A 26,975-nucleotide genomic window follows, 5' to 3' on the forward strand; every position below is an offset into this window, starting at 1 on the left:
GTGCTATAGGATTATATTATGCCTATTGATAACTCCACCAGCGAGTAACCACTCCCCCGCCAATTGAGCGTATATTTTTGTCTCCCCCTAGTTGGTGCTGTACTTCGAGGAAACTTTTATCATCCCTGAGTGACCAAGGCAGCACTGCAACTCGGATAGAGATATGGCTATTCAGGATATTTAAGTGCCAATATTAGATTCTTCATGTACCACCAGGCTTACCAGTGCATCTGACAACAGCAACCAGGTTCACTTCATATAAGTGGAATAAAAATTCGTGTTATTTGCATCAAGACTTGGAGATCATGAACTGCAGCGAGCTCATGCTGAGAAGAAGAAGTACTGTTCGCCCGACTTCCCCGTGTAAAATATTCCCGGTTCACACCTCATGCGTCTTCAGTTTGAATCGAACATCAACCAGCGTTTTGAAATTGTCTTTGTGTGGTAAGGGATCATGGGAAAACAAGTTGGTTAGAAAAACATAGAGCAACTTTGCAACAGTAAGAATAACAGAGGAATAATTACATACAATGTGAAGTTACGTGGACAAATGATTCACGCGATTCAATGTTAACCTGACCTTCTTTAGTCTTGTTTTCTGGCAACTGTAACCCGGTGCCTGATAAACTTACGATATCTACATGCCTTATGGTGTCATCCACTGAACACGCAACTCTTGTTCTGGCATGTTTGTATGTTTTATGGAAGGCAGGCATTTGGAGCCTGTAATCCTCTCAGTCCGCAGTAGCCGTAGGAGCTGTCAGAAAAATTTTATTGATGCAATCATCTACGGTCATGTATCCTCACCCTACACCGAATCGGATTACTTCTTTCATTTGTAGTAATACGATATGGCGTGTCACGCTTCCAATCGTAGCACACCTATGGGTGTTACCCAGCTGATGATTGGCGATCTAAATTGTGCGCAACGACCAACTCATGTGATCGATTCGGAAGAATTGCCGAAGATTAATCGTTCTCGTGCGCACGTGTATTCTTGAGTGTGAGTGTGCAAATGCTGAATGGCACTGAAGTTGATCATTTGGTGTATTAACGTATGTTCGTTATGACTAAACCGACTCAAAAAACAGTGACATCATCAGTTCGTGTTGAAAACAAAAACACGTGTCTGCCTACACGCAGTTGAGGGAAGCGATGGATTTCCCTGCTACTGAATGAAGACAAACAACGTACCACATAACAAAGAATGCTTAGCGAATTAGACACTGATCGGTCAGCGACGCTTGAGAGAAGCCCGACCTGTGATAACTTATCACAATCCAATCAACCACTCTCTATGTCTAGTTTGACTTTACCCCAGCCCAAACAAAGAGAGGCGCAAATGAGGGAGATCGACGAACTGGAAAAATCGGAGGTAAGTTACCGTTTTTCGGGTCTTATATCTTGACTGTATAAAAAGTATACGTCGATAGCCTTTTCGTTTTATGTTCCTTCAACACTTGGAGCGGCACTTTCATCAATGGTCAGTTACTCGGTCACGGGAAAGTTTAGTAGAGTTTTGTGACGAAATGACGATATCTATGCAAAGATTACCTGAAGATTTTCATCACACTTTACTGGACTATGCATGCTTTAAACTAATCGGTTTCACACAAATGCTCATCGAATAACAAGAACTGCATGACTTCTTCCCCATTTTGAAGCACCCGTTCATGAGACTCTTTACTGACAGAGAATAGCCTGTGATATAGTCCTTTTATAGAAGACTCCTTCCTCAGAAGCCCTATGGTCCCGAAACAATCGCATTACTGTTCCCATGGAAACGGTGCATCATTCAAGAGTTTGTATCACTATGTTCTTCATAACAAGAACACAGATGGGTTCATGAACATGTTTTCGCAAGGTCTTTTCAAGTCATACAACTGCCAAGTTTAAGCGAGCAGTATCTAACATATTTGAATGAGTATGATGTACATGGGGCAGCAAATCGAGTGAGTCGACATTGGCTACCTATCAAAGAACAATTAGTTCATGTCATCGATAGGATGACTTGAGCTTGCAGCGCGGGGGGGTTGCTATAGTCGTGTGTTCAGCACAAAGTGCATGTTTGGGGGAGGTGAGTTGGACCATGGTAAGTACACTACCCGAACAAAGAGTTTTGCCGACAAAGGATCGGGTCACGATGTCGTATGGCGATAGATTCAGCCACTGCGATTGTGCGTTGCTGTACTGTTTAGCCGGTGCCCTGTAAACAACGCGGAATCTTTGGCTGAGTATCACGTTGTGTGCAGCGTCAGCTGAATGTTGCACTACAGAGCTGGTAATCGTCCTCCTAGTTCCAGAAGCTAACCAGGGTGGATTGTGTTCCTTCATTCTTTGACCGAGTTAGCTAGTCGTCCATCCGATATATTTCGCTGCACAGTAGCAAGAGAATGAGTATACTAACATATTTTGGGCGTGGACAGGCACTCTATCCTTGAGATTAAAGGAGCACAAAGGATTGCTTGTGAACCAGGTTCGGAGTGTTGTGGGGGAGAAGACTTTGTTCAGACTGGTAGAAAGTCTTCTGTTCAGTAGGTCGGTCGGTGTATCTCCCTCGAACGGGAGGCCAATGTAAACTGGTTTCCTCCCAACTGTGGCTGTGATGGTGTTTGCTTCCTCCCTGTTCAGATGTTTTGTAGTAAACTTGTCGGGGAATCCATTGTCTCTCAGGACGTTGGTGAGAGTTCGGAATTCTTGTTCCAACGCTTTACCAGGGCATATTTTCTTCGCTCTGTTAGTTAGAATATGGATCAGGTTCCGTTTCTACTTTAGCGGCACGAAGCTGTTAAAGTTAATGTATTGCTGGACAAAGTAGGGTTTTGGTATGCCGATCGTTTCAGTGTACCATCGTGACGTCGTTCAAGGCCAACATCTAGGAAGTGGAAGAAGTTGTCGGTTTCTCCTTCCGAAGTTAATTGAATGTTGCTGTGGGTCTTGTTGAACTGTTGTTGGAGCAATTCCAATTCGGCTTTATTTTTAACAACAGCGAAGAGGTCGTCTATATATCGGCAGTAATATTGCATATTCTCCGTGCTAGCCTTTAAGGGATCATTTTCAAGTTTACAACAGCGAAGAGGTCGTCTATATATATATCGGCAGATTGCATATTCTCCGTGCTAGCCTTTAAGGGATCATTTTCAAGTTTACATATGAAAATGTCGGCTAGCAGTAACTTTAGCTAACTTTAACTATTTGTTCCCTGATAGGTAGCCAGTGTCGTTTCACTCGACTTCCTGCCCACGTGCACCATACTCATTCAAATATGTTGAATACTGCTCGCGATTAAATGACTTGAGAAGATCTTGCCGAAAACATATTCGTCAACCCATCTGTGGTCTTATTATAAATAGGAATTTTCGGAATATTACGCACTTCTCCATAACAATAAATATTACAAAATATTTTGGAAAACGTTCTTTCGATGGCTAGCGCTTGGAGAGGCCGGCGGCAACGAAACATGATTCTCCAATTCGGTGGTTCATTCTGGTCGATTTACTTTAAGAATCGCGCGCAGTAGCACCTGTCCAAACGTCGCATTGGCAAACTGCGATGTTCTACTTCTGAGGATTTTTAGCCACTGTATGAGTTGTGTGTCAGGTTTCGAGCAGTCGTATCTTTGCTAGAAAGGCTTCAATCCCTTTTAATGTATACAATTTTCACTTAGTCCTTGACTGTCAGTCACCTTATCCGGTGAGAAATTTGGGTTGATGAGGGTTTTCATTACGACACACATACCCGTTTTAGTGACATGGGTTGACTAGTATAAACCAAGCCTCAGACAGACCGAGTTGTTTGCACCACATCCGGAGATAGATAGCAAATTCCCGATACGATCTTTCCCTTCACTATTGTTTGTCTTTGCACAAAATCTTCCACGGATATCTCTACCCGATTGCAATCCCAGAAAAATTCAGGTTCATGGCTCGTGTCGTTCTCACTTGCACGCTCTGTTGTAACTCTATCCCGATCGCATTCTGTAAAACAACTCCCTTGATTTGTCATGATTACATCATCTAACCAAAACGACGCATTCTAGAGTAGTATTCTCACGAAAGCCAACCAGTAATGCACGTCCTCACGTGTATCGGTCAGCTGACACGTCAAGTGAGTGACTTTGTTCATGAATATACGAACACGTACCAAGTTTATGTCTACTGGATGAGGTAGTGTGTTGTAGAAGATTGATTTTCGGTCTGCCATACCGTCCCGATCCAGTATCTGCCCTGACTAACCATGCCGATGACACAAAGATAATATATTTTATATTGTCACTGTGTTCCAAAGCACCGTCACCAGTTGTATGTCGTAAATTCCGGCAAAATATGCCACAGGCAGTACTTTCGTACTTCGACTAGACTGGAACCCTATTCATGGTGCATTCCCTAATAGATGCTAAGTCTATTAATATAAAGAATCTTTGTACATTAATAAGAGGACATTAAACCATGTTTGACTCAACACTTTTTGCACTTCTAAAGTACTTCTAAAAGGATAAATACTTTTTTTCATCTGGAGCACAATGTGAAGAGCACTACAACTCGGTTTTCGCTGGCCTTCTAATGGTATGAAAATTCAGAGGCTAATTTGAATAGGTTACCTTCCGATTGTTCCCAAATCTATGATTTCTTGGGACCCACATCTCACCGGTGACTCAACCACAACTTTGTCTTTGCCAGAATCTTAAATCCTCTCTGCTAAGCCGCTCAGAGACAAGTGAAAGAGCTTATGGATGTTTCTTGAATCAAAGTATTTCATTCCAAGTATAGGGTAAACTTTTATTCAGTTGGGTACTGCCTATGTAAACGCAGGGCAAAAACGATCGATGAGAACTTCTTGGCCCATCCATTCTAGTGGAGCCGTTAGAAAACTACCGATTCCCTCCCTCTGATGGTATGCCATTTCTGAAATGGGGAAAGGAAGCTTGATGTAATGTAGATATCTTGAAATCTCGTCCTACAGTACTGATTAATTAAATCTGAAGCTGAAAAGCCGAACAGCACTGTAGTGCCATTCCACCTTTGTCGGGAACCACAAGCGGCGCACACCTCACTAATCTCCAGAAAAACTCTGACTTGTGAGATTCCGGTCACAGGTTGAACTGATTTGGTAGGACATCGAAAAATTCAGTCATCAGGGGCTGACTAGTAGTTTGTATGCCTTGTGCTTAGATTGAAGTTAGCGCCTTCACCCTCTTATCGCAAACTTTGCTTCATATGATCCAGTACTAACTTGCTTCTCAAGTGGAAACATCACAGAAAAGAGGGGCAAACATCGTTTTGTGGATTTTTTCCTTTTCTGACCGGATTACTTACAGTTTGTAGGGTGAATATTTCTCTGTTGCCATTTGAGACTGTACAAAATTGAGACACTGAAACACATGAATCCTCACGTGGTTTTCGACTCGGTTTGGAAGTGTGAACCTAAGGTTACAGGTGCTTCGTTTTCAAAGGATTTCCTCTGAATAATGTGGTGTTTATTCCAACCTGAGTCCTATAAAGTGAAGCACTTCAGAGACAAGCCAGTCAGCTCTGCAGTCCACACACTGGACACGAGCTAACGTGTGAGTTCGATAGGAAATTTCAAAGCTGTACAAACAAAATGGATGGTACCTCTTTTGATACCCCTTATTCTGAGGCTAGTTGAATGTATGATAAGAAGTTCTTTTCAGGCTAAAACTTCATTCAGACCATGAAACCCGCTTCTCTTTTCGACTTTATTAGGTTCATTCGAAATACCAGAGGAATTGTATAATATTTGTTAGTTTACTTGGTGAACAGATCAAGAATTTACGTTACACCAGAAATCACGTGACAGAGTTATGTAAAAGTCATGAATGCACTATCTCTAGTGAACGGAGAAAAACTTAAGGGGAAGAAGGGCTGAATGGGATGTACATGGATCATTGAGTCACGAAATCAAGTGAGCAACTTCTATGCCAGACAAGTTTGTGGGACCGGATTCTTCGCAGGCCAGCTCATATACAGAGGCCGCACAATTTTCTATTGAAAGCAAATCTGTGGGCGATGGAGTCGGATTGCAGTCTCCTCTGTGGACACTAATAGTCTGGATGGTATCGGCCGTGATCGATTCATAGGTAGCCGGTGTGGGACGTGGAAGTTGTGCTTTTCGTTGATGAATTGGCTGATTTCGGCCAGATATGATGGGATTGCACTTGAGCCCTGTTTCTTCCAACTACCATTCGGAGAAACGGAATTGACTAAGTTTCAGTTCCAGCATCATTGTCAGGTCCCGCTTAAGGGACAAACTGCGACCAACAGCTTCTCTTAGTGTGCTCCTGCCCAGCGTCATTCATTTAACCTACAATAGGACGTTTGTGGGAGAGAATGCGAGCATACAATTCCGTTTCTCCGAATGGTAGTTGGAAGAAACAGGGCTCAAGTGCAATCCCATCATATCTGGCCGAAATCAGCCAATTCATCAACGAAAAGCACAACTTCCACGTCCCACACCGGCTACCTATGAATCGATCACGGCCGATACCATCCAGACTATTAGTGTCCACAGAGGAGACTGCAATCCGACTCCATCGCCCACAGATTTGCTTTCAATAGAAAATTGTGCGGCCTCTGTATATGAGCTGGCCTGCGAAGAATCCGGTCCCACAAACTTGTCTGGCATAGAAGTTGCTCACTTGATTTCGTGACTCAATGATCCATGTACATCCCATTCAGCCCTTCTTCCCCTTAAGTTTTTCTCCGTTCACTAGAGATAGTGCATTCATGACTTTTACATAACTCTGTCACGTGATTTCTGTCACGAAATCAAGTGAGCAACTTCTATGCCAGACAAGTTTGTGGGACCGGATTCTTCGCAGGCCAGCTCATATACAGAGGCCGCACAATTTTCTATTGAAAGCAAATCTGTGGGCGATGGAGTCGGATTGCAGTCTCCTCTGTGGACACTAATAGTCTGGATGGTATCGGCCGTGATCGATTCATAGGTAGCCGGTGTGGGACGTGGAAGTTGTGCTTTTCGTTGATGAATTGGCTGATTTCGGCCAGATATGATGGGATTGCACTTGAGCCCTGTTTCTTCCAACTACCATTCGGAGAAACGGAATTGACTAAGTTTCAGTTCCAGCATCATTGTCAGGTCCCGCTTAAGGGACAAACTGCGACCAACAGCTTCTCTTAGTGTGCTCCTGCCCAGCGTCATTCATTTAACCTACAATAGGACGTTTGTGGGAGAGAATGCGAGCATACAATTCCGTTTCTCCGAATGGTAGTTGGAAGAAACAGGGCTCAAGTGCAATCCCATCATATCTGGCCGAAATCAGCCAATTCATCAACGAAAAGCACAACTTCCACGTCCCACACCGGCTACCTATGAATCGATCACGGCCGATACCATCCAGACTATTAGTGTCCACAGAGGAGACTGCAATCCGACTCCATCGCCCACAGATTTGCTTTCAATAGAAAATTGTGCGGCCTCTGTATATGAGCTGGCCTGCGAAGAATCCGGTCCCACAAACTTGTCTGGCATAGAAGTTGCTCACTTGATTTCGTGACTCAATGATCCATGTACATCCCATTCAGCCCTTCTTCCCCTTAAGTTTTTCTCCGTTCACTAGAGATAGTGCATTCATGACTTTTACATAACTCTGTCACGTGATTTCTGCCATCATATATATTTTACTGTACTGGCCATGGTATGGAATTATGGAAAACACAATTCGTTTGCGACATTCATTCTCCTCATGACTTCCACGGGTATACTCAACCTATTGTGTAACGTTTTCAGGGGTTAGTGTAAGCAAGCCAGATGACGCCAGGCACGTTACCTCAGCTACGCAACAGGTGATTTTGACCAGCTTTCAAATAAGGAGGGAAAAGTAAGTTTTGGGTTTACCGGAACTGTGCACTCGTTGAATGAATCTATCCTTTATGAAAGCTCTCCCATTTGAGGGCAGAGGTCACGTGCTACAATGAGTGAAAACATTGGAGCTAATGTATCTCTACGATGAAATGCTATACCCGATTACCTACAGGGGCCAACTAACATGACGGTCACTTCATTAAATCCTACTTATTTTCATATTTCCTCACACAACCATACGAACCAAATCTAATTGTATTTTGCCACAAAGTGCCCATCTGTCAGCTACTTACGTTGTTTACCCGCAAAGCGTCTGTGGCATTCAAAGGCATTTCCAATTATCACCCTACGACATACCCCAGTCTATGGCTAAAACCGGATCCGTGTGGTCTAGAGCGGCCGCACGCTCTAGAGATGCGTCACTGTATTTAGGCGCACCTAGTATATCTGAGAGTAGCTCTCACGAACTTTTACAATTCGGTTACACAGTTGACGTCAGTGACCTTTTCCGCTCACTCTATGCCCAAACACTAAAACGGTGGCTTTGGTGCTCACTTGCTTTGTTCCACTAACCTTTGAAGAAAACCTGTCGCGCGCGATCAAACACTAGCATGCAATGCATTCAAACTGACAGGAGTAGTAACACAAAGGCACGCATAACTGTCACACTATGCATTTTTGACAGTTGCCACGTGCAGTCCATTTGACGCAATAAGAGGAGAAGCCTTATCGGAGCCATATCACATGCTTAAAAATACCTCGTTAAACACAGCTACTTCGACTGATCTAAACGATTCCATTTACAGCTGCCTGTAAAGTAAGGAGAAAAACTTTCTCCCGGCTTGACCTTATTGGCAGGGTGGTACGGAAGTCAGTTCATTCATTTTAAACCCTATATTAGGAAGAAACTTCAAAGCCCTATTCCTTCTTGCGGAGTGATATGAAAACTGACGTCATTAATGCAAAAGACGTGTGAGTTTGCCATGAAGTGAGGATCTGTCAGTTATTGCACCCGTAGGTCCCCACGATAAATCGGATTTGATACAGCTAAGTGGTGATTCACTCAATTCGAACTATTACACTGTATATGTAGTTGAGGCCGAGTGTATATTTTTCCGTCTATGTTATCATGACTACTTCTTGAGGGGGCAAAAACACAATCACAGGGCATCTTTTTGTAGGGGGAAATGTACGGCACCCTTCTAACGGAGATTTTTCGAAGAGGCAGTTGAAGCTACTGAGGAGAGTAACGTTCATTATCCATCCGTTTTCCGCGTCCTCAGAGGTCTGAAAACCAATAGGCTTTGTGTTCAACATTTCAGAGTCTAGCGCGACTAAACCTCTCTTCCCAGTCCTTGCTAAGTTAGAATAGTAGTTATGAACCTTGACATAGGCGCCTTCTCAATCTTTGTAAAAGGTTTTCTCGAAGGAAGTCCAGTTCACTCATGAGAAACTAAGTGCACATCGTCTCTAAGACAGAAATATTGCACTCGATTACCACGTACTTGATTGGAAGATACACCAACGAAGAAAATCGATTTGTATCCTGCACAGGCATACCAGTTCTTACTCGTATGCACACCATACCCCTAGTCACATGCATAGAACAGGAAGTTGAACATCGAAATTTAAGGAGCAGAACTTTAAGCTCGATATCTCACATCCATCTTGCATAGAGATGGTTGCTTGTAGGCAGCCAAAACATTTGCTTGTCGCGTTGTATGACCCACCACGGTGTGACTTTTAACGTCATCGATCGCGGCTTTTTAGAAAATACTGGCCAGGCTGTTTTTTCAAATCCTGGGTTTGAAATTTTGAGTTTTCGCGCTTTGTATGATGCAAATTTACCCCCGTTTCGGAAAACGCGATGGCAACTAGAAGAACTAGTCCTCACATTCAGTATATGGATGAGAATTGCACCGATGACAATGGAAATGAGTATCTTATTGTTGATAGTGTGAGGAGATTTGGGATTTTTGTGGAGATTTTGTCCTGTAAGTGAAGTCAATCTATGCGGAAAAGCCGAGAAACACCTCCACTCATGGCCGAACGGTTAAGTGTTCAAAGTACTAGCCGGGAGGTCGCGGGTTTGAGACTCCGGAGTTTCGTGAGATGCGCACCTCTGATGATTCCCAATAAGGATGAAACAGTTGTACAGTGCTTCTCGGCTTTTCAGCATAGATTTGCTTCAATTACAGGACGAAATCTCCACAAGCATCTTATTTCATTTCTTCACAAGACCTGGTAATTTCACTGCATGTGGGCTCGACCACTAACGACGTTTCTTTCAACCTTTGTTCTATAGTGTTATAGACAGCTTGGTATCATCACTGACGCTACATTCATTCACTACAAAACCGTAGAGCTTATTTCTGTAGTTTCAGTATGAAGATTACCAGGATATCCAGTTCACCGGACAAACAACCGATTATCTCTCTGCCTTGGCATTTATAACCTATAGCTGGGGAAACAAAATGAATGTCAGTTGTTTTGCGCCATGCATGCACCATCACGTTAGTTTGGGCAGTAAACCTAGTCAATAACTCCACTGTTATTATGGGAATTACCTTCTCTATGTTTCTGTGGTCTTACTTGGCAATGGTTGTTGGCCCTCTACAACAGATGTGCGCCAAAAGTATGGGATTCCCACAGAAATGGATTGCTAGAAGACAACGAAATATAGAGAGATGTTACCGCCGTCCGGTTCAAGCAATTCTTAACGAATAGCGTCGTATTCTTCCAATAACCTAATCAACGGAGTGTTTTGCATCATTAATTACGGTGTTTTTGTGTTGGGGGGGGGGCTCAATTGCTTATTTCGAAGCAAATCTGAAGACCAAACCTGAGTGGTCTAAATTCGAATGCATGAATTTGACCACTGCCATCCGTGGTCCAGAATGCGTTTGGCTTGGTTTCACCAGGTGCAAGTTGTGCATTGAACAGAAACAGTTCACTTAAACTCCTCAGGTGGAGTGCTGTTCAGGTCACGATGAAAGTGCCGTCAAGATACAAGTGGGTTTTGCACAATCAAATCACAGGTAGATGCCAACCTATAGAGACTTTAGTTCAAGCACTTGGTGCACGTGAATCGAAGTATCTGCTAATCTATATGGACACAGGCAGAAATGATTGCTCAGCTAGGGACATCAGCGAAAATATTCGGGTAAAACAAAGCAATCTACATGGAATCATACACACCATCCAATGAACTTGGGCCGACGAACAAAACAGAAACGCCTTTGGACAAATATCTTGGAAACCCATTCATGACAACACAATCCAGATATAATTTGAGTTCAGCCGGAAGTAATGTAACACATTCCGTTTGACAAAAATGGCGATAATCTAGTGACGACATGTAACCAGTTCATTCTATCACTGGTCATCGTGATAAAATATTAAATTATGAGCACCTGGTAATATGGCAAAAGGCCGGGATGATGCTCCATTTGCTTCCTCTCGGCGACATTCATTATCGCAACAAATATTCCCCAAAACACCCCGCAGAGTTTGTAAATTCACCATAAAATTTATGGCCTTGAAAGACTACTATTCTAAGCCTTCTAGCGCTCAGTCTTTCACGTTCTTCTGAGCTCCACTCACCACTGCAAGAACACGATCGAACTGTATGTTTCCATCAGTTCCTAGATTTGGATGGGAGTTTCGCTTTCACTTGCGGTCTCAATGCTCATTTTTGATATAATCGGAGTTCTCTCAGAAAGACCTAATCATGAATGAATAATCTCCTGAACCGAATTTATTTAACAATGGCAACCTGCTAGTTGAAGAATTATTGATTGCGGTGAGGCCGAAGTTCTGGATACAACAGAATTTGAATATATGGGAGGCAGCTTCCCAGACCTTCTTCAGTCAGGTTTAGGCACTAAAAGTAGTTACCCATGAAAAATAGGGACGACACATTCTGCCAACACATCAGTGGACGACCACGAATGGTTCATAATAGTCAAAATACACCCATACTGCTTTTACAAGATTGGCATTCAGCGACTGAAGTAGGCACGATGCTCACGGAAGCTGAAGCCATGTAGTAAAATAACGAATTCATTATCAGACGTAAACCAACCCTTTCTGTATGAGTAATTGTTCGACTGACCCAACATTTTTCATTCTCTGAGGTTGGCTTCGTATAGAACGTCAAGCAGTTTAAGATTTTAGATTTTAAAGCACACATGGGAATAATTGGAGTTCTTTTCTGGCAGTGACATATTCCCAAATACCAGTCAGAATTTTGGTCTTTATACGAATTCCAAGGCGTGTATTTTACTGTAGTTGTCGCCCTTATGATCAAATCGAGGACAGTCTCTCCATCGGCTGCATTGTCTTATATGAGTGACTCCTTCAGGTCTCGTAAATCGAAACCGTAGTGACAGCTTATTGTTCTGTCGTCTTCATCTGTCGGGTATTCCACTTTTCTAAAAAAAAATCCGTACGTGACACTGCATCCCTGGACCACTGAAAATGAAGACTGGTTTTCAAATAAACTATTTATTAGTTTGATTGCTCACTTTCTACAAATGCAAACAGATAGGTTTTTCTGCTTTTGAGATACCTAGAATTATCTGTATGAATTTTTTGGGAAAAAATGCGAATCGAATTGACTCCGTATTCATTGATTGACCAGATCATGTATCAGGTTTCCGTTGTATCGGTCTCATATTTTGGTTTCCATTACGTATACCAAGCTCCTCTTGAGCGTCTTCCTCGACGGAAGGGTTCCTTTCTATCTCAAGCCGGAAAAATTAAGGACAGTGGTACCATTCTTCAGGCTCCCTCTCTCTAGAGATATTCTCGTATGAAGAGAAACTCTGGCGATATTATTCATGTATATGAGGCAATTGATAACGTTATCTGATTCTGGAAAGTAATTGCACAGCGAATATAATGGTGTGATTTCATACTGCCGCAACCAAAGCCGATTAGTCTGGAGTTTAGCACGCTTGGTTACGGGTTCTACCGCAACCAATGCTTCAAAATCCCTAAAGGTTATGGGAGGACAAAATGGTGCCCGTCTCCAATAATTTGTGCACCACACTTTGACATTTAAGTATTCTTGCAAGACAAGTGGATATCAAGGACTACCACTAGTCGCACACGAATTTCAACAGTTGAAGCTCACCGTATGGGAAATAGAGATGGCGCAATCGTAAGCGAAACATGGGCCCGAGAGTTCTATTCTCAAAGGGAGGGGATGTCGGGAGCAAGCTTGTTTTCAACGACGTCTCGTCCCAAGGCCATAGATTTGTAGAACACAAAAACAGTCGACTGTCTTTTGCGCTTCACTTGGACAGTGCTTAAGACATTACGGCTTAAACGTCGACTCAGGTTAATTGCAGAGCAAGTTGGAATGGTTAGAATGAAGCTGATTTCTGAAAAACGGCATTCGGAATGTAGGTGAGATTACCACACACTGGAAGCAATTATTAAAACGCTCTAGAATAAAAATCACCAAGACGTGGGAATTAAAGCCTTGCTAATGCTGCCAACTTCGCACACACGTATGACTCGAAATGTTGCATTTAAATGCGTTGCATGCTTGAACATGCCAGTGTTTTGCAAGGTGCATCAAATGATACTTGACTATCATACTGCTTTGCTGCACCATTCTCGTCAGTTAATTGCTATTGACCAATCAGACATGACAATGGATGAGTTTTTCATTGTTCGGCAATGGTGAAACGTCAAGCTATAACCAAGGGGAACAGCGCTAAGGACTAGAATCTTTATTCTGAGTACAGTGAGATACCTGCTGGATATTGAACGCTGAATATAAAGGTTTTTGGTCAGTCGGTAGGATGAAATCTTCCCTAAAAATCATCTTTTGGAGTTGTTTACATCAAAACGTATGTTTATCGACTTGAGTGCGCTTTCCAGTAGAAATAAAAGTACTGTTTGCAAGCACCACTGCCTTCCATGCATCTCCTGGATAGAGTGCGCGAAGAAAGTCACAGAACACCCGCAACCTTAAGACGCGGAATGATTACACGAAACCTACCATTAGCCTGTACGCTTTAAAAGTCTCACAAGTTTCTGCCAGGAGCAATTAATTACTTGCGACGGCATCGAGTGCTAGGATAACTACCTTAATGAATACGTCTAGTAGGAGCCCTATGCTCCCACTTTTGACGCATAACCATCGCGGCAATCGGTCACCGATGAATCCATTTCTGGCTGGAATAACCATCAGAAAGTTACCACCTACCACCGTCAATCAGCAGTTTTGTTGTTCATCGATTCCGCATTAGCATTGTACTTTTCGTAGCATTAGTACATTGATACTTAGCTATCTTATAACAATTTAAAAGTGCCTATCCATCGATCAGTCTCAAGAACGGAGCTGAGAGTAAAATAGTTTCGATCTCCTTTGTTGTGCTCCTGGACGGCTCATCACAGAGGTCGATGTACGGAAAACTAGAGTAAACAGGACAGTATACAAAACTTCCATACCTTACACAACAGACACGTAAGCTATCCCGAGGAGCAAGGATAGTACGTACTCAAGTTTCCCATCAACACACCAAAAGAAGACAGACGCCCGACAAGTATACTCATCTGCAAACTAAACAGGTGTTGAGAAAATCAGATTGATCTCTCGCTCATGCTATTTCTCAGCTGGATGAGCTGTACAAAGGTCGCGCCATGTTTCAGTTGACACCATATTAGTAACACACATGTTGTATGTCAATAAAATATGCTTCGGCATCTCAAACAGCATGCCAACCGAAACACGGAGTGAAATATTTGCAGTGCATTCGTTTGGAATATTCCATAAATAGGAGGTTCAATTGAGCCTCTCGGCAGGGCTAATGTAGTTTGCAAATGAGCGTATCTGGTTAATTACGCACAATTTGGCGTTTGAGTGGAACACGAAGTAGTAGAATAGGTATCATCATCATCATCATCATCGACAGCATGACATCAGTGTTCAACACTGATGCTTCACTGCCGTACAACCTTATTGTGAAGAAAGGAATGAAAGTGGACGGGGAAAGGATTTGGTGCTAGCTTCCCACATTCATTCCGAGGCACCTACACATCTACTTATTCAGGCAACCTGAATAGCAGCTGACAACAAGAACGCCACTGACATCGGTTGGCAGCCATATCTTGCAGCGTCTCTAACCAGGCGCAGTGAGGATCACGCGGTCCCCATCCTGGAAGGCGAGTAGCACCGACAGCACCCAAACGTTTCGTGATTTCTTTCATATCCGTGTAGAATTGGTATAGATAATGTTGTTGGAAACTCAGGGACTCTACATAATCGAGAAAGGAAAAACCAGTAGTAGGGTGTCAAGAAGTCTCCGAAAACCCCATAAGTAGCTGGTCATATCAAGAGAAAGTTATCTGGCAACTTTTATCGAGAAACGTTGGATAACAATAAAGCTGATCAATGAGAATAAGCGTTGATAAGATGCGTATCTCTATGCGATTCTCTTTTAAGGATACGTTTTCATCCATGCAGCACAATTGTGCTGTAAGATGCCTTCTGCAGAGGGTACTTCTATGTACCCCTTGATGGTCAACCCATGGGAGAGTAACCTACGCCCATTCTCACCTTCAACTGCTGCTGTGTGGCGAAATGTTAGTCCAGCGCTCAGCCGCTTAGCAGAATGTGTTCTGTGAGTCCACCTAGTCTGTCCCGGGTGCCTCTGTTGCCTCTGAAATAGTCCGCGAATTTAAGCCGAATCAGCCCATAGCAGTAAAACATCTTGACTTTCTTACAGCTGAGTCGACCAACATCAGACCGAGGAACCCAGTCTTCTGCTTACAAAATAGATAAGTGAGCACACTTTGCTTTGAACCAGCAGTATATCCCTACAAGTGGACGAAAGTCTAACAGTAGCTACACGAAATCTACAGACAAGGTCCCATCTGCGTATTGATTTCCAGCCTTTTGATTGCATTGAATGAAGAAACAATTACTGGAAACCGTCTTTTATCAGTATGCTTCTTGTGAATTGAATGTCATCGTCCTGTTGAGGTGCATGCCGCAGCGGTAATCATAATATCTATGGTTTGTTAAAGAAGGCTGGAGTGATTTTGATTCCGAAGGATAGGTGACCCTACTGATATCAACCGCGATAGATGTGTATCCTAAGTAAACGTTTATAATCCGGTTAAACGTCAAATGAGTTCAGTCTAACAGTACAGTGAACACTATTAGTGGAGAGAGAATAGTGGAGAGATTAGTGATGAGATTATAGTTTACCACTGAGTGGATTTGAGCATTCAGCCTTCAAAGAAGTTGAACCATTTGTCGTTTTGACGACAGTGGTTGATGATGCTCTGGAGGAATTACTAACCACTACGATGACATCTGCCGCTTCTAAACGTCTATGACCTGTAGTCACATGAAGCAGTTGAGCACGAGGGAAGGTCGTTTCGGATGGAATACAGCCTATGCACTAGGTTTCAGGTGAAGCGGACTTTTTGGTTCGAGTGCAAAAATAAGTGTGTTCCAAAAGGTATCGAACGAATTTCCAGTAGACTTATGTTGACCGTCAGACGTAACTTGCCGGCAAGCCAATAACACCAAGGTACTGTGTCTAGTCTAAGCCCACAAGGTTCGGATCACTATGAGCAAGTTACGATGATACAATACTTAGCATGATGGCCAAAGGAAACTTCGACAGAGATCTAACCAGCAAGCTCAAAAAGATTCCAATGCACTTTCAGCCAGTAGATATGTGAATTTCTAAGCAATATTTCCGAAGCGTTCATGTAGATGTGTTTGTCTTGAAGATTTATCCTCTAGGCAACTGATCATCGACGCATATGCTTTCCACCTCCTGAGTAGATTACATACCATGCCACGCTTGGAAATATCTGAAGCAAAGCTAGAGATGAGAAGGTAGTGATTATTCCGCATTATGCTGTAATGAGTGCTTTGTTTAAATGTATTATACAGGCTTAGTTTTGTGAGCAACCACGAATCCCGGGCTTTGATTTGAATCTCCCTTGTAATACAGAGACGGATGAGAATGGTAATCAGCAAAGCGAAAAAGCACTTAAAAACAGAATATCGTTGAACCTAGGTTTACACGGTGTGGCACATGCAATAACATTACGTAACTAACTCTGTGCCACTATTACAAATGTCACGAAGAAATGGATCTAATGTGTGGTAACTATTGATCTGTTAGCGGAGCTTGTCATTTAACATTTTCACACCCAACAAGGATATACCACTGAGTGTTTGGGTGCGCATTGATGATACGTCCTCGTTTGGTGATGAGACGTTTTCAAGTCAGTTAATACGCTCTGAGAACAGACCCACAGCCACCTGATCAAAAACCAATAAACGTCCCCAGCTACTAATATTTCAACACGTTGCCACCGATGATACTGCAGAGCTTTTCATATGGAAAACCCTGGAAAGTAAGAAGACAGTTTCTGAGCAAAACAGAATTTCATCCATAATTAGGACCAATGAATCACACTGTGGAGGAAACAGGCACTTGCAACTGAACCTCTCATGTGTGACGTCCCATAACAGGTCGTGAGCTGTCAAAGGGTCTTCAACAACCCCCCACAAGTAGTGTTATGTCAGGAAATAAAACACAGATGTCTTGAGTATCATACTAACTTAAAGATGGGACAGGCATCGTGCAGCACATCCAATCGGAAAATATCACGGACAAAGGATTCAACTTGGATCCAATTTTATCTCTCACAAAACCAATTTAATTCGAAAATGATCGCATTTTGCCACTTGCGTAATCTTTGGTGCGCAAATAGAAAATAAGCTTGGTCAAGGATATGGGACCACGCCTACTGGATGAGACCTCAATTACATTGAAGCCAACTATGAGCTGCCGAAGAGTTTTCATCAACCTTATGAGTAATTTTATGTCAAGGGAAATAGTGAAATACCTTGTTACTTATTCTCCTATTAACACGGATAGAGTGATAAATGCTGACGCCATATCAATACTCCGAATTTTGTGTAACAGCATTTCAACAAAGCCGACATTATTCACATGCTTCGTGAGAAAGAAACGGAAATCGATACACTGCTGGAAGAAATGGCAATTGACCAATCCCAACGTATGGAGACACAAGATGCTCTCTCTGAGGCGCAAACAATCATCGAAGAACTTCATGACCAGCTGAATGTAGTTCGATTGCGAGCCGCACAGTGCGAGACAGATATTGAAAACCTCAAAGTAAGTGCTTTGTCTTTTCAAGTGAGTCGTGCGGCTTTTGCATCTCTAAGTTCCTCCAGGTTGCCCATTTTCAAAAACCACCGTTGCTGCTCACATCGATGTATACTGCTTTCTACCGAATGGTCTCACAACAGGGAGTACTGAAACATTGTCGGGTACAAATTAGTCTTGGTACATGGTGAGAATAACCAAGTCAACCTGTTGCAGAGTTAGTCCTCCTGTTCTACGGACATAGTGAATTCGGATGTATGAAATCAAATTCCGGAAGAACGTTTTCTTGTGTTTTGGACTTTCCTTCCTCACCACTCACGGAGTCATGCCAATGCTTCGGACTGTTGACACTTAAGGGGAATTCATCTATTTTTGGCCTGTCCACTGAGCTTCGCAATTCTTTTGGAGCAGATATCGTCAGCGGGCCATTGCGGGCACCGATAATGTCTCCTCTGATTGGCCATTTGACAGGCATGACGCACAGGTAGATAACCGAAGAGTTGAGCCTAATTTACCAAACCAATGGTTTACATGACTTTGTAGGAAAACTACCGAAAACAAAACAATGGGCCACATCCCAGTAAGGATATTTTGGTGCAACTTTGCATAAAATCAACAAATATTAGCTATGAGCTGACATCTACAGCTGCCAGCTGGCGTAAAAAGCAGCTGAGTGAACTCCATGAATAACTTTTTCAAGGAAAATTGTAAGAGACTGAATGGAAGATTTCAGATCACTTCGACTAAGGTCGAAATTCGTTCGACCTGAACATTTCAAGCTTCATTGCAGTGCAGGTTACTAAAACCTGCATGAGGTCTATGTTCACTAAATTAAGTCTCCCTGAAAGCGAGCAGTATCCTTTGGGTTAGTCTTCACGCAGTTGCACATCTCTTATGAGGGGATGGGGCAGCAACTAAGCATATTGATCCAAGTATGAGCAACCAAAATGGAACATATGGATTTGCTAGAAAGCAGTGGTGCAGTATTCCAGAATGGGAACGTTTAAATGCGTGTTGATGCAGTTGAAGCATCGTCTTGCGGTTAAACTGATCAGATACCGTGGACGCCAAACCGACTGTAACGAGTACATGGAGGTTCACGTAGGACAAACAGCAGCTGAATTCCGAGGTGCTAGAAGTCAAGAAGTACTTGTGTGAAGAGAACGTGCAAATACGTGAAAAGTTGTTGTAGACCAACCTAGTTGATATGTGGCCGTGTGTAGCTATTAGTGATCAGCAAGGTAAAAGCACCTTCCAGCTAGAATCTACGCGACCCCCTTTCCACTCCTTAGCCAAACCATGGAAGCAATTACCAGTCCCATTCGAACTAGCGAAATTAGTAGTTGATACTCAACAGGGACGTCAACTGAGATGCCCTGAAGTGAAAGAACAGGGTCCAAGAGCAAAACAAATTAATATTGGGATTGGTAGGAACTCTAGGACTAAACCTACCTGACGAGCTTCAAAAAAGGGTGGGCCAGTAGTAGACTGTCGAAAAATATCACAAACGAGAGATTCAGAGAGTCTATCATCGACACCAAAGCAGTTCAGTATTGAAGCAGAAAATGCGTACGATGTAAACTCGGGGGACTATGAGCCCCAATAAGGGCAAAACGGTTGGTGGAGTATCAAATGATTTTCAGTTAGAAAATTGGTGCTAATGTTTCTCCCTTATCCATCAGCCGTAAAGCCCAGTCACTCGCACTAACCGGCATAAACTTTCAAAAGACACTCAACAGTGACTTAGTCTGCTAGCTAAAATGGACCTTTTAAAACCCGACAACTTGACAAATTTCTCGGCCCAACGAGGCAAATGCGGTAAAGGCGGAACTCCACGCAGCAATAATTCGGCCAATCGTTTACCAAACTTTTCTGAAACAGTAGCTCAGGGTATACCTTTAGATCTGCCCTCATGTGGAATAACTTTTGTCCCATTGGTAGGGTAACAATGGTAAACGCATACACGTCCGCTGAATTTCACGGTTCGAACTCAAGCGCATACAGTACTTATGAGCCCCAGTCGGAGCGTCAGTAGCCCCAACTAAGTAAAAAAATAAGCTTATCTGTGTTTGATACAAGATGGGCAACTATAGTCCCGGCTCGCTTATTGCCCATTTGTTGGTAATTAAGTGGAATTTACTACAACAGATAAAAGGATTTTTGAAACTTATTATAACAGGTGATCCAAGCGGCTTTGTAGATAGCATGGTGCATTAACACTAGATCGAGCTGGTCTCGAATTCCACACCAACCTCTTCAAGGTGTCTGCCAGCTCTCGTCCTGCTGACGTGCACCCATCTTCTAATAAATGAAGACGTAGAAAAGAACTCTAGGCCTGACCCCATGAAAATTCTTACGAACAAAACGCATGACTCACTTTCAACATTATGTTTTGTAAATGAAGCTAATTCATATGAAAAACCTATGAGTACTGTGCAGCTGTTTCATCTTCACTGTGATTCATCAGTAGTGCGCTTCTTACGAAACTCCAGCGAGCTTCGAACCGGCGACCTCCAAGGCAGTGATTTAGACACTTAAGCACTCGGCGACGAACGGCTAATCAGAAGTGTGATTAACTCACACTTTGACAGGATAGACTTATTTCCCTTACAGAACGATAACTTGATTAAAAATTATTAAATGCCCTCACACTACCATCATTTATTTCTTCGTTCAGCTGAAGTCGCTGTTTCTCAGTAAACAAGGCAATGACGATAAGGCAGCCGAGCAACACTTGTACGACCTTTGTGAGCAACTCGATGCCGAGGTGAAGGATTTGAGAAAACAACTTGGGCAATCCGGCCGGGTACAAATCAGCCTGGAAAACCAAAACGAATATCTCAAGCGACAGTTGCAAAACCACGGTCTCTCACGCTCCGCGTCCCCTAGTCCATCTGCGGAAGAATCCGGTTTTGTAGATAGTCAACTATCCGTACCTCAACGCATGCTTCCATTATCACAAAGACAACTCCATCAGCACTATGAAGAGCTGCAAAGACGGATGGTGGAATTGGAGGAAAAGCATCGCGAAGAAATCAACACGTATGAACAAGAATTGGACCGTCTAAATGCTGAAATGGATTCTTGGAAAAGCAAAGAACAGGAATGGCACGATATCCATCAAACTTTGTTGGAACAACAAGAGGACCTTAATGAAGAGCTGAAGGCAAAAAACAAAAAAATCGACAGAATGTCACGTAGGAAAAACAAAACGCCCACAGGAGCCTCCTCAGACGTGAGCTGTCCACAGGTATTTTTCTAATGTTTTGACATAGTTTCATATTCTCCCAACCGCTATTCCCGAAACCTCACCTAGTTTACGGCTTCTAAGCAATTTGACTTGTGAAATCAGATCTGAAGGAAAGTTAATCATTACCATTTTCATTCATAGGCAAAAGGAACTTTATGTGGATTCCCATTGGAAGCGTAATTTTTATTCACACACGCTCGCTTTTCTTTTCTCTGTGTGTTTCCTACCTGTACATGGATTGATTTGGAGTAATTTTTAGGTGAATTCGTCGTACTCAGCCTTGTGCATTACCAATGTCTCCAACTGCAAGACGAATTAGCAATGATCAGTGCTATATGCAAATGTGCTGCACAGTCGTGGGACGAGATTATGCTACCACGGGTCCCTACACAAAAAACGTTGTGAATTCATACAACACCCTCCATGGCTATATTGCTTCTTCTCCATATTTCTGATGTATAGCATGGCACCGACATGTCAAAAGAACATTAAAAGTGAATAAGTAAGCGGCTTTGTTAATTTTAAAGCATCAAAGGTTGCATATTACTGTGCAACAGATGTGTGCATACCTACTGAAAAGTTAATTGGCCACTGGGGCGAGATGGCCCAAGTGGTTAGAGCGCGAATTTACTAACCGGAAGGTCCGTGGTTCGAATGCGACCTCCGCCACTCGACTTCCCCTGTTTAGGCTTGGGCAACCTGGCAGTATTCCAGTCCTCGTGCTTCCTTTGGGTGGCATGGCAGCTAGGCACCGGAAGGGTGCTACAGCTGAACGTTTAATTGGCCACTGCAACAAGTTGAGAAGCATTCATTGGGTGGCAAACCGATTGGTCGTTTACTTTCTGAACTCTTTTTCACATCTTCATAGTAATCAGGGTATAATACACCAATCTTAGCTCTCCACCGCTATCTAAATAGGATTCGGTCTTTTTTACCATAAGTCATCCTGGAATGCCTCTTTTGCTTGTCTTTTTTAGGTCATTTCTAAATTCTATCGGCCTTGTTTGAATCATTGCATTGTTTTGTCGTCAACCGAATCATTGGGTTGAATGTGAAATTGCCCTTTCACTCAAGGTTGCACAACCAGTTTCCGTCGCTTATAACACACATGGTCAGAGTAATATTGCTGTTGGGATGTGTAGGTGTGCTGGATACGTGTGACGACCTGACCTTAATTCCATTCTCTACCTAGCTCGTGCGTCCAAAGAGAGGGGAAGAGATAATTTCACAAGTGAAACTTTCTTCTGAGATTTCGTCACTCAGGGAGGCAGTCAATACGTGGACACGTGATGTGGTTGCGTGACTTAAGGATAAGTGACACTGTCCTGCCAAAGTGAAATCTAATCAGTGTTGATCATGGCCAACCAGTTAGGTGTTCAACCACTGGCCGCCAGGTCACGGATTCGAAACCCTCTGAGTTATGTGAGATGCGCACTGTTGATGATTTAAAACAAGGATGGAACAGCTGTGCAGTGCTCATCGGGTTTTCAGCATATATTAACTTTACTGACCAAATGAAACCTCTACTGAAGACAAGCCCCAGTTTAGTTTGAAAGTCACTGCTCTCTGAGTCTCATCGATTATACCGAAAAAAGGTTAACTAGCAATACAAAAGTTGACAGACTTCATTAAAACGCAACGTTCAATTTCACCGCACAGGCCACAAATCAAACGTAGTTCACGGCAGTTCAGTCTCATTTAAATGTTGCATTTAAGTCAAGCGTTTCGTCAGTGCTCATACCAATACAAGGTTATCATTCCAGTTCGATAGACAGGTCAATATTCGATGCGATTACTCTCCTAAAACTAGGTCACAAATTGGTCTGTACAGGAAGTCCATGAGCAAATTCCTAGCATACCAATTTTTGCCCAAAGATAACCAACTGTTGCTAATCCTAGACTTTACAAAGTAGTCGACTGACTGAGAACAAAACTACGGTCTACTCGAATAAGAATGGGATGGTTTCAAATGGATTTTGTTATCAATAACCTCAGACCACATTCATACGTTGGATGAACATGAGGTGATGTAAGAACGAATAAATTGTCTTTTCTAGTATCTTCAGAAGAGTATCTGACTAACTGTTTTGTTTACACTGTTTTTATAATGCGACATTTTCTATGGCGGCAAAATTCTTTGGGCTAGATCAGACGGGTTCTCAAGACAATCATACCTCATTCAAAGCTAATAATACGTGGACGGGCATGTCCGGGTCTGTTGTTCTCTTCTCATATTTCCGTTACATACCACATGTGCATTTATAGAGTGAAACATGGCTCTTGGTAGTTCCTTAGCTGTTGGTTTTATATCCACCTGCCATTCGGAGCTCCTCTCCGTTTAACTTGGTGCGATTTCACCCTGTTACTTTTTGTTAGTTTTAAGGCTAGCGATGCTGCAGAATCCGTTCCATGGTTCAAGATCACGGCTTAAAATAAGGTGCTTGTTTTCAACCGGCAATAAAACTGTAGCCATGGGTTAGCAAACTGAGGTGTTGAAGAACGCTGCACCTTGTACGAAGCGAATGTAATCATGTTTATTCATGTAACGTCAAGACACATTTGTGTATCTCTGGTTGACAAAAAAACATTATGGCCGTCCAGTGCCTCAAAGTAATGAGAAGGACTTCTAACCTGGAAGTCCAATAAAAAAAGTACTTGCCATTCCAGTTGACCAACCAAGTCAATTAAACAGGCAGCTCACATGAAGCAGACATGAAGGTAGAATGAAACCACAAAATCGAACTACTGACAACTTTACAGTAGTGCAATCAAAGGTCCATTTTTCCATTGTTTCGGAAAGCGGGCTGTTTCCATGTGCCAACGATGGCCCGTCACCTGATAAACATACCTAGACACAGATGAACCTATCTAACTAAACGCCAAGGAATTTTCATGAGAATTCAGTGTTATGAAAAACTGGGGCGGTCGTTCAACTAGTTGTAAGTGTCGGTCGAGGTCTCCCACTGCAAGTGAAGTCAATCTGACGAAAAGTCGAAAAGCACCGTACATTATTTGGAATGATCAGTAGTGGGCATCTCACGAAAATGCAGGAAGCTCCGAACCCCTGGCCTCCCGGATAGAAAACGGAGACAAAATGGTCCGACCATCAGCAGTACGACTACATCAAATTTGGACGGAATATTGCTCAATTCACGCTGCTGATCGATAGCTCTAACTACTAGATGATAGATTGCGAGTTCATATTGCCCCGAAAAGTCATAAGGTCCACATTGATGATGATTCCCAATAAGAATAAAACAGCTGTACGGTACTTCTCGGCTTGCTGACATAGAGTGAATTCGCTTACGATCCAAATTTTCATATCTCCGCATGTTACTAATAGTCACAAGTGAACAGTTCCATAAGGAATTCCAACGCATGAGCTAAACCTCAGAACAAACAGCTGTACGGTACTTCTCGGCTTGCTGACATAGAGTGAATTCGCTTACGATCCAAATTTTCATATCTCCGCATGTTACTAATAGTCACAAGTGAACAGTTCCATAAGGAATTCCAACGCATGAGCTAAACCAAGCGAAAATGTTTGCGCTATACCTGCAAAGCGATGACCACTTAGTGTTTCGGCCGAGTTATGAAGTTGAACCTGAAGATTGGGAACCACTCTCATCCATCTGATGAGTCGTGAATCAAGACTAAATGGAAGTAGATTGCTGGGTAAGAACTGATCACTCTGGCCTCATAAGAAATACATTCAAACAAGATTTGGATTTGCAAAGCCAGGACGACTCGCGTCGCAAAATAAAAAGCACCGTCTCTGATAATACGCACCAGTAGTGCTTGAAAGCAGCATAACACCACCTGCTGTCACTGACTTGGTATATGCATTGGAAGCTACGTGAATACCGTTCCGGTCTGTCCATATCAAATAGATCGCGCCAGCCAGTATAACCGAAGTCATCGCAACTGGCCAAATGGTTGTTAGCTTCGTTATTAGCCGGTTAATAGCGAATGAATTGACCTAATAACCAGAAATAAGATTTTACCGAGAATATTGATTGCCGATCTATGGGCACCGGCGGGCAAGACGAGAATAGGTATATCCCAATGACATTGTTCTGTCAACTGATAGATCAGAAGAACCGCAACGCATTCATGACAACCAGGAAGCGTTTATAGGGGTGAAAATCATTACTAGGAAGACTAAGTTTTTCCACCTGTACAGATGTGCATGCATGACCTTTCGACCCAGAAAGTGAAGAAACCGAAAAAGTCACTCTATTGAAATGCGTGGATCTTGTCATCCAACTCAAAAGAATGGACGAAAGAAATCAAACGTCCTATTGGCGCAACCAAGCATGTTACAGCCGTCTCCTATTAACAATAACTTACTGTGTCAATCGCAACCTACGTACAGTCTGGTGTTCGCATGTGAAATAAGACTGACGGAAATTCAGCGACTGGACCTACCCGATAAGATTCAAGGAACACGACACAGGTAATGGCATGTCCGCAGTCTTCATTGACCGTGATAGTAAGTTAGGTCAATAATTCTGTGTATAACCGTTCAGCCTGGCTGCCATACCACCCGAAGGAAGCAGGAGGGCTGGGATACTGCCAGGTTGCCAAAGCCTGACCAGGGGAAATCGGGAGGCAGAGTTCGGGCTCGAAACACGGACCTTCCGGTCAGTAAATTCGCTCTATAATCACTGAGCCATCTCACCCCAGTTACAAGTGTACGTTGAGTCCATTAGTTGAGGAGCTGATTGTAAACAGACCTTGACTAAAATGGACTGATTTATGTTCGTTCTAGGTGGTTGCGGGTTGTGGACTTCACGTTCACATAACTTTCGTCTAAACAGTTCTCCACCTGTCCTGGCACAGTCATTCTCACATAAAAGGATCACTGTACACCAGTTTAGCTCTCATCATTAGCTCTTATTAACAATGCATATCTATGGATGACGCTGAGCATGAACTCCGCACATTGGAAGTGCCAGGCAGGTTTTACCGCTAGTTCACCAGCACATGCTGAACGTTCGGGAGTTCATAGCGTACGATTTCGTTCTAAAGGGGTTCTACTGTAGCTGATACACAAGGTGAACTAGAACTGATAACGAAGTTTGAAGATTTTTTCTATTATTTTATCATTTCGAAGGACGACCAGGATGCGAATCACGAGGAACTGATCCACAGGATCACGGAGGAACGTGATCGATGGAAAGCCTACGCGTGTGCCTTGGTTCGAACTATTGTAGAAAACTGCGACGAATTTATTGATAAGACCTCATACGATGAACCTGACTTGTCTACCACGGCGGAGCGTCGATGGTACAATTACGCAATATACTTGCTCGAGATCCTCCTGGAAGTGGCCCCGCAAAGACTGACCGAAATGGATGTGCAGCTCCTCAGGCGGCGCAGATCAGCCAGTTGCCCACCAGTCTCTTCTAACTCGATATTCGATCATGGATTTGAAGGACCAGATATCCTTTCGGCAGTCAACATCAGAACCATCGCTACAACTAACCGACTGACATTAAGTGAACGCGTGGCTCGAATGGCCAGAAAACCAATATTTCGAGCCAAGGTACGACATTAACTTCGAAAAGAAAAAGAACTCCACCCAAGACGGTGTTTTTACCATCAACTTGTAAATAACAGTGTGTGCGCCAATCCAGTATATAACCAATTCAAAAACTGACTTTTGTCCATTTTTGGGGATTACACTGCAAATATAAAAAATGCCC

At 43.0% G+C, this 26,975-nt stretch overlaps 2 protein-coding genes across 2 annotated transcripts; one reads left to right on the plus strand and one right to left on the minus strand.

The window, feature by feature from the left end:
• Window positions 1-1,028: 1,028 nt before the first annotated feature.
• Window positions 1,029-26,975, plus strand: T265_03879 (hypothetical protein; the record flags this gene model as incomplete). The annotated part of the gene is made up of 4 exons (XM_009168471.1): window positions 1,029-1,375; window positions 17,814-18,026; window positions 20,695-21,267; window positions 26,384-26,975. 4 exons carry the CDS (start codon window positions 1,208-1,210, stop codon window positions 26,825-26,827), a joined length of 1,398 nt encoding a protein of 465 aa, XP_009166735.1.
• On the minus strand, window positions 14,694-21,402 carry T265_03878 (hypothetical protein; the record flags this gene model as incomplete). Its single annotated transcript, XM_009168470.1, has 3 exons — window positions 14,694-14,814; window positions 14,915-15,113; window positions 21,330-21,402. 3 exons carry the CDS (start codon window positions 21,400-21,402, stop codon window positions 14,694-14,696), a joined length of 393 nt encoding a protein of 130 aa, XP_009166734.1.

Source organism: Opisthorchis viverrini, assembly GCF_000715545.1.
Source record: "Opisthorchis viverrini unplaced genomic scaffold opera_v5_59, whole genome shotgun sequence".
NCBI lineage: Eukaryota > Metazoa > Platyhelminthes > Trematoda > Opisthorchiida > Opisthorchiidae > Opisthorchis > Opisthorchis viverrini.